We start from the raw sequence: 19624 nt of genomic DNA, 5'->3' as shown, positions 1-19624 counted from the left end.
CTCCTGCCAATCATCCTCCTTTTCTGCATGTGCCCCACTGTCCTTGTGTCCTTCAAAGTATACGGGAAACCCCATTGTGCGCTCTACTTTGAAGATCTGGAGACAATTTCATCAACATTTTAGACTTTCTCCCCCTTCTCTTCTAAGCCCTATCTGTAACAACAACCTATTTTTACCCTCCAAACTCAACCAGGCTTTTTTGTTTTGTGGCATGAGAGCGGTTTGGTTTGTTTCAAAGATGTATTTTTAGACAGGAAGTTTGTCAGTTTTAATGATCTTGTCGCTAAACCTAATCTGGCTCATTCTTTTTTCTCATTCTCATAATCTTTTCCACTATTTTCAAGCCCGTAACTTTGTTCGCTCTCATTTTCCCATCTTTCCTCAAACTGCCTCCCAAGACGTTGCTAGAGGAGATTTTGTCCCTCCTGTGGAGTCGGTAAGGTCTGATTTCTAGATTATATGACATTATGCTTTCCTCTGAACCCTCTCCAATAAACAACATCAAGACAGACTATGGTCGTGAACTTGAACTTGATTTGGCAGATGACTGGTGGGAGGAGACCCTTCTTAGGGTTAACTCCACATCCTCATGTGCTCGGTTAAGTTTCATTCAGTTCAAAGTCTTGTACAGAATTCATTACAACAAAGAAAAACGTAGTAAATTCCTCCCAGACACGAATGACACGTGATAGACGTTCATTCACCAAACTCATATGTTTTATTCATGTTCTAAGCTGTCAGAGTATTGGTCATCCTGTTTTAATACTCTCTCTCAAATTTGAGATACTGACCTGTAGCCTTGTCCTCCAATAACATCCGACTCCAAGTGTAGCTAACATACACCTTAGCCAAATACATTTAAACTCAGTTTTTCACAATTCCTGACATTTAATCCCAGTAAAAATTCCCTGTTTTAGGTCAGTTAGGATCACCACTTTATTTTAAGAGTGGGAAATGCCAGAATAATATTACAGAGAATGATTTATTTCAACTTTTATTTATTTCATCACATTCCCAGTGGGTCAGAAGTTTACATACACTCAATTAGTATTTGGTAGCATTGCCTTTAAATTGTTTAACTTGGGTCAAATGTTTCGGGTAGCCTTCCACAAGCTTCCCACAATAAGTTGGGTGAATTTTGGCCCATTCCTCCTGACAGAGCTGGTGTAACTGAGTCAGGTTTTTAGGCCTCCTTGCTCGCACACGCTTTTTCAGTTCTGCCCACATATTGTCTATAGGATTGAGGTCAGGGCTTTGTGATGGCCACTCCAAAACTTTGACTTTGTTGTTCTTAAGCCATTTTGCCGCAACTTTGGAAGTATGCTTGGGGTCATTGTCCATTTAGAAGACACATTTGCGACCAAGCTTTAACTTCCTGACTGATGTTTTGAGATGTTGCTTCAATATATCCACATAATTGTCCTTCCTCATCATGCCATCTATTTTGTGAAGTGCACCAGTCCCTCCTGCAGCAAAGCACCCCCACAACATGATGCTGCTACCCCTGTGCTTCACAGTTGGGATGGTGTTCTTCGGCTTGCAAGCCTCCCCCTTTTTCCTCCAAACATAAAATGGTCATTATGGCCAAACAGTTCTATTTTTGTTTCATCAGACCAGAGGATATTTCTCCAAAAAGTACAATCTTTGTCCCCATGTGCAGTTGCAAATCGTAGTCTGGCTTTTTTTGGGGCAGTTTTGGAGCAGTGGCTTCTTCCTTGCTGAGAGGCCTTTCAGGTTATGTCGATATAGGACTCGTTTTACTGTGGATAAAGATACTTTTGTACCGGTTTCCTCCAGCATGTTCACAAGGTCTTTTGCTGTTGTTCTGGGATTGATATGCACTTTTCGCACCAAAGTACGTTCATCTATAGGAGACAGAACGTGTCTCCTTCCTGAGCAGTATGACGGCTGCGTGGTCCCATGGTGTTAATACTTGCGTACTATTGTTTGTACAGATGAATGTGGTACCTTCAGGCGTTTGGAAATTGCTCCAAAAGATGAACCAGACTTGTGGAGGTCTACAATTTTTTCTGAGGTCTTGGCTGATTTCTTTTGATTTTCCCATGATGTCAAGCAAAGAGGCACTGAGTTTGAAGGTAGTCCTTGAAATACATCCACAGGTACACCTCCAATTGATTCAAATGATGTCAATTAGCCTAACAGAAGCTTCTAAAGCCATGACATAATTTTCTGTAATTTTCCAAGCTGTTTAAAGGCACAGTCAACTTAGTGTATGTAAACTTCTGACCGAATGGAATTGTGATGCAGTGAATTATAAGTGAAATAATCTGTCTGTAAACAATAGTTGGAAAAATTACTTGTGTCATGCACAAAGTAGATGTCCTAACCGACTTGCCAAAACTATTTTTTGTTAACAATACATTTTTGTAGTGGTTGAAAAACGAGTTTTAATGACTCCAACCCAAGTGTATGTAAACTTCCGACTTCAACTGTATATTTGGAGTTCCATTTTTGTTGCCTAGTCTCACTAAAAGTGTAGCGGACGTTGTAGCATTTGCTTCCCTTATAGCCCGCCGGCAGATCTTGCTTAACTGGAAATCCTTCAAACCTCCCACTATATCATCTTGGTTGAAAGATCTAATGTCTTTTCTACACTTAGGAAAAAAAGTATACACTTTGAGAGGCTCTACTGACAACTTTTACTTGAGATGGCAGCCTTTCATATCCTTTTTGTACATTTGCCCTCTATTGAGCAGGAGTAAGAATTTTGGCCAACAGGATACGCATTGTGTATGTGTATATGTGTACTCGTGTGCATATGTATATATTATTTTGAATTGTAAATTAGTAAAAAAAAAAATGTTAATGTATGCTGCTTTTGTTGTTAAAGGGAGGGAAGTGTTTCAAAAAGTATAGACATAAAAGGACGTATCTGTTCAATTTGTCATTTGTATTTCTTTATATGTCCAATAAAAATATATATAAAAAAAACAATGTTGTGTCAAAAACATACATATTTATTTGGACAGTAAAGCAAAAACTTTTAATTTGGCTCTTTCCTTCACCATTTTGTATTTGAGATCAACAAGTGCCTTCCAACGCATTTGTATAGTCGCAAGCTTGATGTAGTCATTGCGTGCTAGGAATATGGGACCAAATACTAAACTTTTGACTCAACTGAATACACTATAAGTGAATTTGTCCAAAAACTCACGACACCTTCAAATGGAGGGACTAGATACATAAAGTGCATTCATTATCTAAATGGTAAAACAGATATGTACGAAAATACCCTCGAATAAAAGGTGACATTTTGTACTGTCGCCTCATATAAAACATTTGATCTCAAATCCGTAGCGGAGTGTACAAAACATACCTCCAAAAATTAGAAGTTGTCTCCAGTTGTTTACATTTGACAGATTGTGATGATATCCACTTTCTATGTGTATTCTTTGGTCATAACCCTCTGGTTGCTGTAGTGGACAGACTGGGTTCAGCTTACCTTGGGGAGTTGAATCCACTGTCTACAGTCACGCTGCTGCTGTCCATGCTATCCAGACGTGCCGAGTGCGCTGACTTCTGGCTGCTACTGTTCTCTGTCTCCTTGGGGCTGAGCAGCGTGAGGTTAGTCTTAAATTTGCGCTGCAGGTCACGCTCCTTCTCCCGCTCCAGAAGCCACTGCATGGTTCCGACTCCACCCTCCCCGTGCCCTTTGACCTCTGCCGCCACTAACTCCTCCCGCGAGGCCTCCTCCACCACCACCTCCTCGTCATCGTCCGACACATTGTAGTAGTCAAAGGCGGCCTCAGAGGCTGACGGGACCGCTTGCTCAGAGCCCTGGAGGCCCAGGGCGGAAGCGGGGGAAGCTGCTGAATTCGAAGGCTGCTGGGCCTCTAGATTGTCAAGGACATCGGCTGATTTGATGTGTGGGGTCTTTCGCAGGGTGCCCGACTTGGTGTAGGTGCCCTCCACGTAGCCTGCTGTCAACGCGTTGTGTGGAGGCTTGAACAAAGTGTCCTTGCTGAAGATCTCCTTCCTCTTGTCTGCCCCGCCACCACCACCTCCCCCTCCAGGGTCTACGTTGTGTTGGTGTTGTATCAAACGTCCATTAGGCATGGGCTCTGGGGTCTGGCTTGGTGTTGGCCGTTTTGAGCCGTTTTGTCCCTTTGCCAAAGAGTCCTCTTTGTATTCCATTGTGAGGGGAGAGGTAAGGTGAGGGGTGTGGCGATCGGCCGGAGTGCCCTTCCGGATTCCCTCAGACGAGGTTAACGTGTCGTGGTCTGCTTTTGACAGAGGTGAAGGGGCGGTAAGGATTGTTTCGTTTGACGTATTGCACTGGAAGTAGTCGTCCGCCGAGGGCTTGGGCGAGAGTCCCTTCAGATCACTGTAGGTCGGCAAGCTGTCTCTGCTCTTGTTCCTTTCCAGCGGGCTTCGGATCCTAGACTCGTCCAAGCTCCCCTTCCCTAAGCTCCCCTTCCCCACATCAGGCACACATATTTCAGAGTTGAACTTAGCAGCCGAGAACATGATCCTTGAGTAGTGGGACGACTTCTGGGAGGCCCGCAAAGTCCCATCATCTGTGTAGTAATGACTCCGCTCATCAGGACTCCGCTCATAGTCCTCTGACATCCCCAAAGAGGGGCCCATTCCGCCCAGAGGGCTCAAAGCGTTATCCATGGAGCGGGACCTCTCCTTAGCCTGATCAGGCAGCTCGTCGCGCGACTTCCTTCCTTCTTGAGTTTGACTGTGGCTTCTATGCACTCTCCCGCTGGATGTCCCGCGCGAGGGCTCGGGGAAAGGCATCTCTGTTCTCCTTTTTGCCAACTCCCCGGACACGTCCCACTCCGGGGTGACGGGGAAGTGGGACTCTGTGATGTTGGGGTTACCGTGGACTATGTAAGTCCCGCCGCTTCGTTTGCGCTCCAGTGTGTACATGGCCTCACGAGGGGAGCGCACCAGCGAGTGGCTGAAGAAGCGGCTGTAATCCCTGTCCACCATGGCCATGTTCAGTTTGGAACTCTCGGACGGGTCGCCCCGGGAGACGTGAGTCTTGCTGTGTGAACGGGACTTGCCGTGTGTCACCCGACGGTGACCACGACTCCTCCGGCTGCGTGCACTGTGCTCAGCCGAGCTGCCTGCTTTTCTCCTCTGGGCACGCTCCTCCTCCAGTCTCTTCATCACGGCCGTGTGGCGTGCCACATTCTCCACCGTCAGGTCTGGGTTTATCCGCCGGATGATCTCCATCTCCACAGTGCGGGGGATGGTGATGGCAGGCACGTCCTCATCGCGGAGGGGCCATTCCTCAGGGGGGAACTGGGCCGAGAATGTGGCCAGCTGCCTCAGCTTGTCTTTCTTGAAGCTCAGCCTGAACAGCTTCAGCCCAAACTTCTTTGATTGCTTCTCGGCACTGCTGCCACCACCACTGCCCTCCTTTTTTTTGGTCAGCGTGTCGGTCTTGTAGGGGAAGGGGGCATTGCTCTTGCTCTTGTCCATCAGAGGTTCTTGCAACTGTGACGTCTGAACAGGAGCCGGAGGGGGCTCAGGGTAGGAGGGGGGCTCTCCCCGAGGCTCCTTGGGAGACTTCCTCTGGTAAGCGGGGGCTTGAGGAATGGGTGTATCATCGCGGTATGTGTTGTAGGAGTCACCGTGGTTCTTCTGGTTGGGCCTCTCCCTCGTGCAGCCCGGGGTGGAGGGCGTGATGGTGCCTGACTGTGGGGAGGTACACTGCTGCTGCTGTTGTTGTTGCTGCCGGTCATCCAGGTGGTACCACTTGCTGTTGGATCGGATGAGGTTGGGGGTGATAAAGTAGGCCTGGGGAGTGACAATGAAGTAGCCCTCAGGTGTTGGGTAGATTTTCCTCTCTCGCACCAGCATGTTTAGGGTGTGTCGCAGAATTTCCGAGCTCGGTGTCGGAACACCTGAGGGAAACACAGATGGGGGAAAGAACAGTTTTACAGTCACATCAGCAGTTCTAAACCAGAGTTCTATGACCTACATTTCAAGAGAGAAGTATTTTTACGTGGGACTTTTTTCTTTGTTGAGACAAAAGTCTGAACTTTAAATCTTCGTCATACTTTTTACCATTGTTATTTAGGTCGCTACTCCTCTTACACCGTTTAAGCTAGAAATGCCGTTCAAACTTTAAAATGTGTAGATTGGTCAGGAATAGTGTGCTTACCTACAACTTATTGATACATTTTATACTTTTTAAGTTATACATTTTTTTTGTCCTTATTTTTGTTCTCCAACCACTTTCATGGCAATTCCTCATAATTCTAAAGGCCCCATTGTGACATCGTCACTTCCAACATTCCATTCACTGTAAATGCAACTTTTGACACAAATCCTCTACTTTGACCACTTGGCCAATAACTTAGACAAGAAGTTAGAGCGTATGAAATCTTCCTCTACTTCTCTGCTTTTGAAATCTGAATGATGAACAAAAATATCTTATTCTGATAAAGAGTTACCGCTGTTTTAGTAATCGCATTCAACAGCTTTTGTAATTTTTTATAAATAACTGAAATGTTGACCACTTTCCAAAAAAGCTATTCAAATCGGAAAGTGGATAAGGAATAGCTTCTACCAATCAATAGATAGAGTTGTAACCCATCAACCTCTCTCTTTATGGATGCAGTAAGTCATGTCAGAAGCTAGCAGATTCATTGCTTACCAACAACAGCTGCAAATTTCAATAGCAATACATCACGTTTTAAAGTTCACTTTCCTTGCTTTGTCTAACAACACTGTCATGAATCTAGCAAATATGTTTTTGGGTCAGAGTGCACTATTTCTTTAGTTTCAAAGCACAAATGTTTGTTAGCATGTTCCTCATACTGTAGCCAAGGCAACTGTTGCCTAGCAAACGGACAACAATTGCCACCGTTCACACTAGATATTTTACCCGATCACTTCTCATTGCACTTCTTTCAGTTTTCAAAGACAACAAAAGTAGTTTAGACACTGAACACAACCACACAAGTACTGACCATAACCACACAACTATTGACCACACAACTACTGACCACAATTACTGACCACAGCCACACAACTATCGACCACAACACCACAACTACAGACCATAACTCCTGACTCAACTACTGAACACACCTGCTGACCACAACCACACAACCACTGACCACAACCACACAACTAATGACCACAACTATTGAACCCAACTAATGACCAAAACTACTGACCACAATCACTGTCCACAACCACACTACTGACTGCAACCAACTACTGACCACACAACTACTGACCACACAACTACTGAACCACACAATTACTTACCGCAACTACTGAGCACAACTACTGAGCATAACTCCTGACCACCACTACTACCCACAACTACTGACCACAACACACCTACAGACTAAGTCCTGACCACAACTACTGAACGCAACCACACAACTCCTGACCACAAATACTGACCACGACCACACAACTACTGACCACAATCACTAAACTACTGACCACAACTTCTGACCACACAACTACAACTACTCACCACAACCACACAACTATTGACTACAGCCACATAATTACTGACTACACAACTCCTGACCACATACTGACCATGACCACACAACTACTAACCACAGCTACTGCCCACATCTACCGACCTCAACTAATAACCAAAACTACTGACGACAATTACTGACCACAATCACTAAACTACTGACCACAACTGCTGACCACACAACTACTGAACCACAACTACTGACCATAACCACACAATTACTGACTACACAACTACTAACCACAACTAGTAACCAGCACTACTGACCCAAACTACTGACCACTACTGACCATAACTACTGACCATAACTACTGACCACAACCACTAACTACTGACCATAACTACTGACCACAACCACACAACTACTGACCACAACTAATGAATCACACAACTATTTAACAAAACTACTGACCAAAAGGAATGACCACAACTACTGACCTAAACTACTACCCACAACCACACAACTAATGCCCACAACTACTGACCACAAAAACACAACTACAGACCATAACTCCTGAACACAACTCCTTAACACGACCACATAACTACTGACCTAAACTAGTGACCACAACTAGCTGACCACAACCACTAAACTACTGACCACACAACCACTGAACAAAATAACTACTGACCACAACCACAAATACTGACTACAACTACAGACAAACCACAAAACTACTGACCACAACTGCTGTCCACAACCACACAACTGCTGTCCACAACCACACAACTGCTGTCCACAACCAAAGTACTGACCAGAACTACTGACCACACAACTAATGGCCACAACCACACAACTAATGACCACAACCACACAACTAATGACCACAACCACAAAACTACTGACCACAACTACTGACCACAACCACACAACTACTGAATACACAGCTACAGTTGAAGTTGGAAGTTTACATACACCTTAGCCAAATACATTTAAACTGAGTGTTTCATTTGTTCTTGACATTTAATCCTAGTAAAAAATCCCTGTCTTAGGTCAATTAGGATCACCACTTTATTTTAAGAATGTGGAATGCCAGAATAATAGTACAGAGAATGATTTATTTCAGCTTTTATTTCTTTAATCACATTCCCATTGGGTCAGAAGTTTACATACACTCAATTAGTATTTGGTAGCATTGCCTATAAATTGTTTAACTTGGGTCAAACGTATCAGGTAGCTTTCCACAAGCGTCTGCCCACATATTTTCTATAGGATTGAGGTCAGGGCTTAGAGATGGCCACTCCAATACCTTGACTTTGTTGTCCTTAAGCTATTTTGCCACAACTTTGGAAATATGCTTGAGGTCATTGTCCATTTGGAAGACCCATTTGCGACCAAGCTTTAACTTCCTGACTGATGTCTTGAGATGTTGCTTCAAAATATCCACATAATTGTCCTTCCACATCATGCCATCTATTTTGTGAAGAGCACCATACCCTCCTGCAGCAAAGCAACCCCACAACATGATGCTTGCTTCATGATTGGGGTGGTGTTCGGCTTGCAAGCCTCTCCCTTTTCACTCCAAACATAACAATGGTCATTATGGCCAAACAGTTCTATTTTTGTTTCATCAGAACAGAGGACATTTCTCCAAAAAGAATGATCTTTGTCCCCATGTGCAGTTGCAAACCTTAGTATGGCTTTTTTATGGCGGTTTTGGAGCAGTGGCTTCTTCCTTGCTGAGCAGCCTGAGGGGCCTGAGGTTATGTCGACATAGGACTCGTTTTACTGTGGATATAGATACTTTTGTACTTGTTCCCTCCAGCATCTTCACAAGGTCCTTTGCTGTCGTTCTGGGATTGATTTGCACTTTTCGCACCAAAGTACGTTCATCTCTAGGAGACAGAACGCGTCTCCTTCCTGAGCGGTATGACGGCTGCGTGGTCCCATGGTGTTTAAACTTGTGTACTATTGTTTGTACAGGTGAACGTGGTACCTTCAGGCGTTTGGAAATTGCTCCCAAGGATGTACCAGACTTGTGGAGGTCTACAAATTATTTTGAGGCACTGAGTTCGAAGGTGGTGACTGATTATAGTAGTGAGGCACTGAGTTTGAAGGTAGGCCTTGAAATACATCCACAGGTACACCTCCAATTGATTCAAATGATGTAAATTAGCCTATCAGAAGCTTCTAAAGCCATGGCATCATTTTCTGGAATTTTCCAAGCTGTTTAAAGCCACAGTCAACTTAGTGTGTGTAAACTTCTGACCCACTCTGGAATTGTGATACAGTGAATTCTAAGTGAAATAATCTGTCTGTAAACAACTGTTGGAAAAATTACTTGTGTCATGCACAAAGTAGATGTCCTAACCGACTTGCCAAAACTATAGTTTGTTAACAACAAATTTGTGGAGTGGTTGAAAAACGAGTTTTAATGACTCCAACCTAAGTGTATGTAAACTTCTGACTTCAACTGTACTTACCAAACCACTGACCAAAACGACTGACCATAACTACTGACCACAGCCAATGAACCACACAACTACTGACCAAAACTACTGACTACAACCACACAACTACTGATCACAAAACTACTGAACCACACAACTAATGACCACAAAAACACAAATGCTGACCACAACCACACAACTACTGACCATGTCTATACTGTAGGGTCCAAAGAACCTGCAACACAACTACTGACCAAAACTACAGAACCACTGACCACAACTACCGATCTGGTCTGCACTAGCTCTGACCCCAGCTCTGGTCCTGAGCATAGCTAGCTAGCTCTGGTTCGCACTAGCTCTGGTCTCCACTATAAATGATAACTACTTAACTGAGAATACATTAGCATATAATACCCAACAACAATAATTGTAACTCTTGAATAGTTCAAGCTAGAGACACAAGCCCAATGTTCTGGCTGTCCTATCCCATAAACCAATCAAATCATTCAATCAATCTTTTCATCTATCTACTTTTTCAACTTTAACCAGTCACTCAGGGGGCTCCCGAGTGGTGCAGCGGTCTAAGGCACTGCATCTCAGTGATAGAGGCATCAAAACAGACCCTGGTTCAATTCCAGGCTGTATCACAACCGGCCGTGATTGGAGTCCCATTGGGCGGTGCACAATTGGCCAAGCATTGTCCGGGTTAGGGTTTGGCCGGGGTAAATTGTAAATAAGAATTTGTTCTTAACTGTCTTGACCAGTTAAATAAAAAATAAAAACCACTACCACCATCTTTCACATGTTCAGGCTATTCTAATGTCAAATTCTTTAAAAGTTGTATCAACTACAACAATATACCTTTGCATAATTTCTATAAAATAAATCACCACCAGAAAATCTTGAACCGTTCAAGCGAGATACAACAAACAAACATTCATATGTTCAAACTATCCAATCTTTTCATCTACCTACTTTTCCAACTATAATCAGTCACCATCATCACTACTGCAGACACTACCACTACTATAATCAGTCACCATCATTACGACTGCAGACACTGCCACTACTATAATCAGTCACCATCATTACTACTGCAGACACTACCACTACTATAATCAGTCACAATCATTACTACTGCAGACACTACCACTACTATAATCAGTCACCATCATTGCTACTGTAGACACTACCACTACTATAATCAGTCACCATCATTACTACTGCAGACACTACCACTACTATAATCAGTCACCATCATTACTACTGCAGACACTACCACCACTATAATCAGTCACCATCATTACTACTGCAGACACGACCACTACTATAATCAGTCACCATCATTACTACTGTAGACACTACCATTACTATAATCAGTCACCATCATTACTACTGCAGACACTACCACTACTATAATCAGTCACCACCATTACTACTGTAGACACTACCACTACTATAATCAGCGACCACCATCATTACTACTGCAGACACTACCACGATTACAAATCAGTCACCATCATTACAACTGCAGACACTGCCACTACTATAATCAGTCACCATCATTACTACTGTAGTAACTACTATTACTATAATCAGTCACCATCATTACTACTGCAGACACTACCACTGCTATAATCAGTCACCATAATTACTACTGTAGACACTACCATTACTATAATCAGTCACCATCATTACTACTGCAGACACTACCACTACTACAACTATAATCAGTAACCATCATTACTACTGCAGACAATACCACTACTATAATCAGTCACCATCATTACAACTGCAGACACTACCACTACTATAACTATAATCAGTCACCATCATTACTACAGTAGACACTACCATTACTATAATCAGTCACCATCATTACTGCTGCAGACACTACCACTACTACAACTATAATCAGTAACCATCATTACTACTGCAGACACTACCACTACTATAATCAGTCACCATCATCAATCACTACTGCAGACACCACCACTACTATAATCAGTCACCATCATTACTACTGCAGACACTACCACTACTATAACTATAATCAGTCACCATCATTACTACTGTAGACACTACCATTACTATAATCAGTCACCATCTTTACTATTGTAGACACTACCACTACTATAATCAGTCACCATCATTACGACTGCAGACACTACCACTACTATAACTTTAATCAGTATCCAACATTACTACTGCAGACACTACCACTACTATAATCAGTCACCATCATTACTACTGTAGACACTACCACCACTATAATCAGTCACCATCATTACTACTGCAGACACGACCACTACTATAATCAGTCACCATCATTACTACTGTAGACACTACCACTACTATAATCAGTCACCATCATAACTACTGCAGACACGACCACTACTATAATCAGTCACCATCTTTACTATTGTAGACACTACCACTACCATAATCAGTCACCATCATTACGACTGCAGACACTACCACTACTATAACTATAATCAGTAACCATCATTACTACTGAAAACACTACCGTTACTATAATCAGTCACCATCATTACTTCTGCAGACACTACCACTACCACAATCAGTCACCATCATTACTACTGTAGACACGACCACTACAATAATCAGTCACCATCATTACTTCTGCAGACACTACCACTACCATAATCAGTAACTATCATTACTACTGTAGACAATACCATTACTATAATCAGTCACAATCATTACTACTGCAGACCACTACTATAACTATAATCAGTAACCATCATTACTACTGCAGACACGACCACTACTATAATCAGTCACCATCATTACTACTGTAGACACTACCACTACTATAATCAGTCACCATCATTACTACTGCAGACACTACCACTACTATAACTATAATCACTAACCATTATTACTAATGTAGACACAACCATTACTATAATCAGTCACCATCATTACTAATGCAGACACTACCACTACGATAATCAGTCACCATCATTACTACTGTAGACACTACCACTACTATAATCAGTCACCATCATTACTACTGCAGACACAACCACTACTATAACTATAATCAGTAACCATCATTACTACTGCAGACACTACCACTACTATAACTATAATCAGTCACCATCATTACTACTGTAGACACTACCACTACTATAATCAGTCACCATCATTACTACTGTAGACACTACCACCACTATAATCAGTCACCATCATTACTACTGCAGACACGACCACTACTATAATCAGTCACCATCATTGCTACTGTAGACACTACCACTACTATAATAAGTCACCATCACTACTACTGCAGACACTACCACTACTATAATCAGTCACCATCATTACTACTGCAGACAATACCACTACTATAACTATAATCAGTCACCACCATTACTACTGTAGACACTACCACTACTATAATCAGCGACCACCATCATTACTACTGCAGACACTACCACTATTATAAATCAGTCACCATCATTACAACTGCAGACACTACCAATTCTATAATCAGTCACCATCATTACTACTGCAGACACAACCACTACTATAACTATAATCAGTAACTATCATTACTACTGCAGACACTACCACTACTATAACCTGTCACCATCTTACTACTGCAGACACTACCACTACTATAATCAGTCAACATCACTACTACTGCAGACACTACCACTACTATTACTATAATCAGTCACCATCATTACTACTGTAGATACTACCACTACTATAATCAGTCACTGTCATTACTACTGCAGACACTACCACTACTATAATCAGTCACCATCATTACTACTGCAGACACTACCACTACTATAATCAGTCACCATCATTACTACTTCAGACACTACCACTACTATAATCAGTCACCATCAGTACTACTGCAGACAATACCACTACAATAACTATAATCAGTCACCATAATTACTCCTGCAGACACTACCACTACTATAATCATTCACCATCATTACTGCTGCAGACATTACCACTTCTATAACTATAATCAGTAACGATCATTACTACTGCAGACACTACCACTACTATAATCAGTCACCATCATTACTACTGCAGACACTACCACTACAATAATCAGTCACCATCATTACTACTGCAGACAATACCACTACATTAACTATAATCAGTCACCATAATTACTACTGCAGACACTACCACTACTATAATCAGTCACCATCATTACTACTGCAGACACTACCACTACTATAATCAGTCACCATCATCAATCACTACTGCAGACACCACCACTACTATAATCAGTCACCATCATTACTACTGCAGACACTACCACTACTATAATCAGTCACCATCATTACGACTGCAGACACTGCCACTACTATAATCAGTCACCATCATTACTACTTCAGACACTACCACTACTATAATCAGTCACCATCATTACTACTGCAGACACTACCACTACTATAATCAGTCACCATCATTACTACTGCAGACACTACCACTACTATAATCAGTCACCATCATTACTACTGCAGACACTACCACTACTATAATCAGTCACCATCATTACTACTGCAGACACAACTACTACTATAACTATAAACAGTAACCATCATTACGACTGCAGACACTACCACTACTATAATCAGTCACCATCATTACTACTGCAGACACTACCACTACTATAACTATAATAAGTCACCATCATTACTACTGCAGAATCTACCACTACTATAATCACTCACCATCGCTATTACTGCAGACAATACCACTACTATAATCAGTCACCATCATTACTACTGCAGACACTACCACTACTATAACTATAATCAGTAACCATCATTACTACTGCAGACACATCTACTACTATAATCAGTCACTGTCATTACTACTGCAGACACAACCACTACTATAACTATAATCAGTAACCATCATTACTACTGCAGACACTACCACTACTATAACTATAATCAGTCACCATCATTACTACTGCAGACACGACCACTACTATAATCAGTCACCATCATTACTACTGTAGACACTACCACTACTATAATCAGTCACCATCACTACTACTGCAGACACTACCACTACTATAATCAGTCACCATCATTACTACAGTAGACACTATCACTACTATAACTATAATCAGTAACCATCATTACTACTGCAGACACTACCATTACTATAATCAGTCACCATCATTACTACTGCAGACACAACCACTACTATAATTATAATCAGTAACCATCATTACTACTGCAGACACTACCACTACTATAACTATAATCAGTCACCATCATTACTACAGTAGACACTACCATTACTATAATCAGTCACCATCATTACTACTGCAGACACTACCACTACTATAACTTTAATCAGTAACCATCATTACTACTGCAGACACTACCACTACTATAACTATAATCAGTCACCATCATTACTACAGTAGACACGACCACTACAATAATATGTCACCATCATTACTACCGCACACACGACCACTACTATAATCAGTCACCATCATTACTACTGTAGACACTACCACTACTATAACTATAATCAGTAACCATCATTACTACTGCAGACACTACCACTACTATAACTATATTCAGTCACCATCATTACTACAGTAGACACGACCACTACAATAATCAGTCACCATCATTACTACTGCACACACGACCACTACTATAATCAGTCACCATCTTTACTATTGTAGACACTACCACTACTATAATCAGTCACCATCATTACCACTGCAGACACTACCACTACTATAACTATAATCAGTAACCATCATTACTACTGTAGACACTACCGTTACTATAATCAGTCACCATCATTACTTCTGCAGACACTACCACTACTATAACTATAATCAGTAACCATCATTACTACTGTAGACACTACCGTTACTATAATCAGTCACCATCATTACTACTGCACACACTACCACTACTATAATCAGTCACCATCATTACTACTGCAGACACTACCACTACTATAATCAGTCACCATCATTACTACTGCAGATACTACCACTACTATAACTATAATCAGTAACCATTATTACTACTGTAGACACAACCATTACTATAATCAGTCACCATCATTACTAATGCAGACACTACCACTACTATAATCAGTCAGCATCATTACTACTGCAGACACTACCACTACTATAATCAGTCACCATCATTACTACTGTAGACACTACCACTACTATAATCAGTCACCATCATTACTACTGCAGACACAACCACTACTATAACTATAATCAGTAACCATCATTACTACTGCAGACACGACCACTACTATAATCAGTCACCATCATTACTACTGTAGACACTACCACTACTATAATCAGTCACCATCACTACTACTGCAGACACTACCACTACTATAATCAGTCACCATCATTACTACTGCAGACAATACCACTACTATAACTATAATCAGTCACCACCATTACTACTGTAGACACTACCACTACTATAATCAGCGACCACCATCATTACTACTGCAGACACTACCACTATTATAAATCAGTCACCATCATTACAACTGCAGACACTACCAATTCTATAATCAGTCACCATCATTACTACTGCAGACACAACCACTACTATAACTATAATCAGTAACCATCATTACTACTGCAGACACTACCACTACTATAATCAGTCACCATCATTACTACTGCAGACACTACCACTACTATAACTATAATCAGTCACCATCATTACTACTGTAGACACTACCATTACTATAATCAGTCACCATCTTTACTATTGTAGACACTACCACTACTATAATCAGTCACCATCATTACGACTGCAGACACTACCACTACTATAACTTTAATCAGTATCCAACATTACTACTGCAGACACTACCACTACTATAATCAGTCACCATCATTACTACTGTAGACACTACCACCACTATAATCAGTCACCATCATTACTACTGCAGACACGACCACTACTATAATCAGTCACCATCATTACTAATGTAGACACTACCACTACTATAATCAGTCACCATCATAACTACTGCAGACACGACCACTACTATAATCAGTCACCATCTTTACTATTGTAGACACTACCACTACCATAATCAGTCACCATCATTACGACTGCAGACACTACCACTACTATAACTATAATCAGTAACCATCATTACTACTGAAAACACTACCGTTACTATAATCAGTCACCATCATTACTTCTGCAGACACTACCACTACCATAATCAGTCACCATCATTACTACTGTAGACACGACCACTACAATAATCAGTCACCATCATTACTTCTGCAGACACTACCACTACCATAATCAGTAACTATCATTACTACTGTAGACAATACCATTACTATAATCAGTCACAATCATTACTACTGCAGACCACTACTATAACTATAATCAGTAACCATCATTACTACTGCAGACACGACCACTACTATAATCAGTCACCATCATTACTACTGTATACACTACCACTACTATAATCAGTCACCATCATTACTACTGCAGACACTACCACTACTATAACTATAATCACTAACCATTATTACTAATGTAGACACAACCATTACTATAATCAGTCACCATCATTACTAATGCAGACACTACCACTACGATAATCAGTCACCATCATTACTACTGTAGACACTACCACTATTATAATCAGTCACCATCATTACTACTGCAGACACAACCACTACTATAACTATAATCAGTAACCATCATTACTACTGCAGACACTACCACTACTATAACTATAATCAGTCACCATCATTACTACTGTAGACACTACCACTACTATAATCAGTCACCATCATTACTACTGTAGACACTACCACCACTATAATCAGTCACCATCATTACTACTGCAGACACGACCACTACTATAATCAGTCACCATCATTACTACTGTAGACACTACCACTACTATAATAAGTCACCATCACTACTACTGCAGACACTACCACTACTATAATCAGTCACCATCATTACTACTGCAGACAATACCACTACTATAACTATAATCAGTCACCACCATTACTACTGTAGACACTACCACTACTATAATCAGCGACCACCATCATTACTACTGCAGACACTACCACTATTATAAATCAGTCACCATCATTACAACTGCAGACACTACCAATTCTATAATCAGTCACCATCATTACTACTGCAGACACTACCACTACTATAATCAGTCACCATCATTACTACTTCAGACACTACCACTACTATAACTATAATCAGTCATCATCATTACTACTGCAGACACTACCACTACTATAATCAGTCACCATCATTACTACTGCAGACACTACCACTACTATAATCAGTCACCATCAGTACTACTGCAGACAATACCACTACAATAACTATAATCAGTCACCATAATTACTCCTGCAGACACTACCACTACTATAATCATTCACCATCATTACTACTGCAGACACTACCACTTCTATAACTATAATCAGTAACGATCATTACTACTGCAGACACTACCACTACTATAATCAGTCACCATCATTACTACTGCAGACACTACCACTACTATAATCAGTCACCATCATTACTACTGCAGACACTACCACTACAATAACTATAATCAGTCACCATCATTACTACTGCAGACACTACCACTACTATAATCAGTCACCATCATTACTACTGCAGACACTACCACTACTATAATCAGTCACCATCATCAATCACTACTGCAGACACTACCACTACTATAATCAGTCACCATCATTACTACTGCAGACACTACCACTACTATAATCAGTCACCATCATTACTACTGCAGACACTACCACTACTATAATCAGTCACCATCATTACTACTGCAGACACTACCACTACTATAACTATAAACAGTAACCATCATTACTACTGCAGACACTACCACTACTATAATCAGTCACCATCATTACTACTGCAGACACTACCACTACTATAACTATAATAAGTCACCATCATTACTACTGCAGAATCTACCACTACTATAATCACTCACCATCGCTATTACTGCAGACAATACCACTACTATAATCAGTCACCATCATTACTACTGCAGACACTACCACTACTATAACTATAATCAGTCACCATCATTACTACTGCAGACACATCTACTACTATAATCAGTCACTATCATTACTACTGCAGACACTACCACTACTATAACTATAATCAGTCACCATCATTACTACTGCAGACACTACCACTACTATAACTATAATCAGTCACCATCATTACTACTGCAGACACGACCACTACTATAATCAGTCACCATCATTACTACTGTAGACACTACCACTACTATAATCAGTCACCATCACTACTACTGCAGACACTACCACTACTATAATCAGTCACCATCATTACTACAGTAGACACTATCACTACTATAACTATAATCAGTAACCATCATTACTACTGCAGACACTACCATTACTATAATCAGTCACCATCATTACTACTGCAGACACTACCACTACTATAATTATAATCAGTCACCATCATTACTACTGCAGACACTACCACTACTATAACTATAATCAGTCACCATCATTACTACTGCAGACACTACCATTACTATAATCAGTCACCATCATTACTACTGCAGACACTACCACTACTATAACTTTAATCAGTCACCATCATTACTACTGCAGACACTACCACTACTATAACTATAATCAGTCACCATCATTACTACTGT

General features: G+C 41.1%; 1 protein-coding gene across 2 annotated transcripts in view; it reads right to left on the bottom strand.

The window, feature by feature from the left end:
* Positions 1-19624, bottom strand: part of LOC106610000 (storkhead-box protein 2) — a 122017-nt gene that overhangs the window by 14038 nt on the left and 88355 nt on the right. For both annotated transcript variants that reach the window (XM_014209086.2, XM_014209087.2), the window contains exon 3: positions 3464-5879. In XM_014209086.2, the coding sequence (XP_014064561.1) occupies positions 3464-5879 (2416 nt within the window). The remainder of the gene's footprint in view (positions 1-3463; positions 5880-19624) is intronic.

The sequence above is a fragment of the Salmo salar genome, chromosome ssa08 (genome assembly GCF_905237065.1).
Source record: "Salmo salar chromosome ssa08, Ssal_v3.1, whole genome shotgun sequence".
Lineage (NCBI taxonomy): Eukaryota > Metazoa > Chordata > Actinopteri > Salmoniformes > Salmonidae > Salmo > Salmo salar.
Note: the sequence above shows the minus strand (reverse complement) of the source record. Positions and strands in the feature narration are given on the sequence as shown.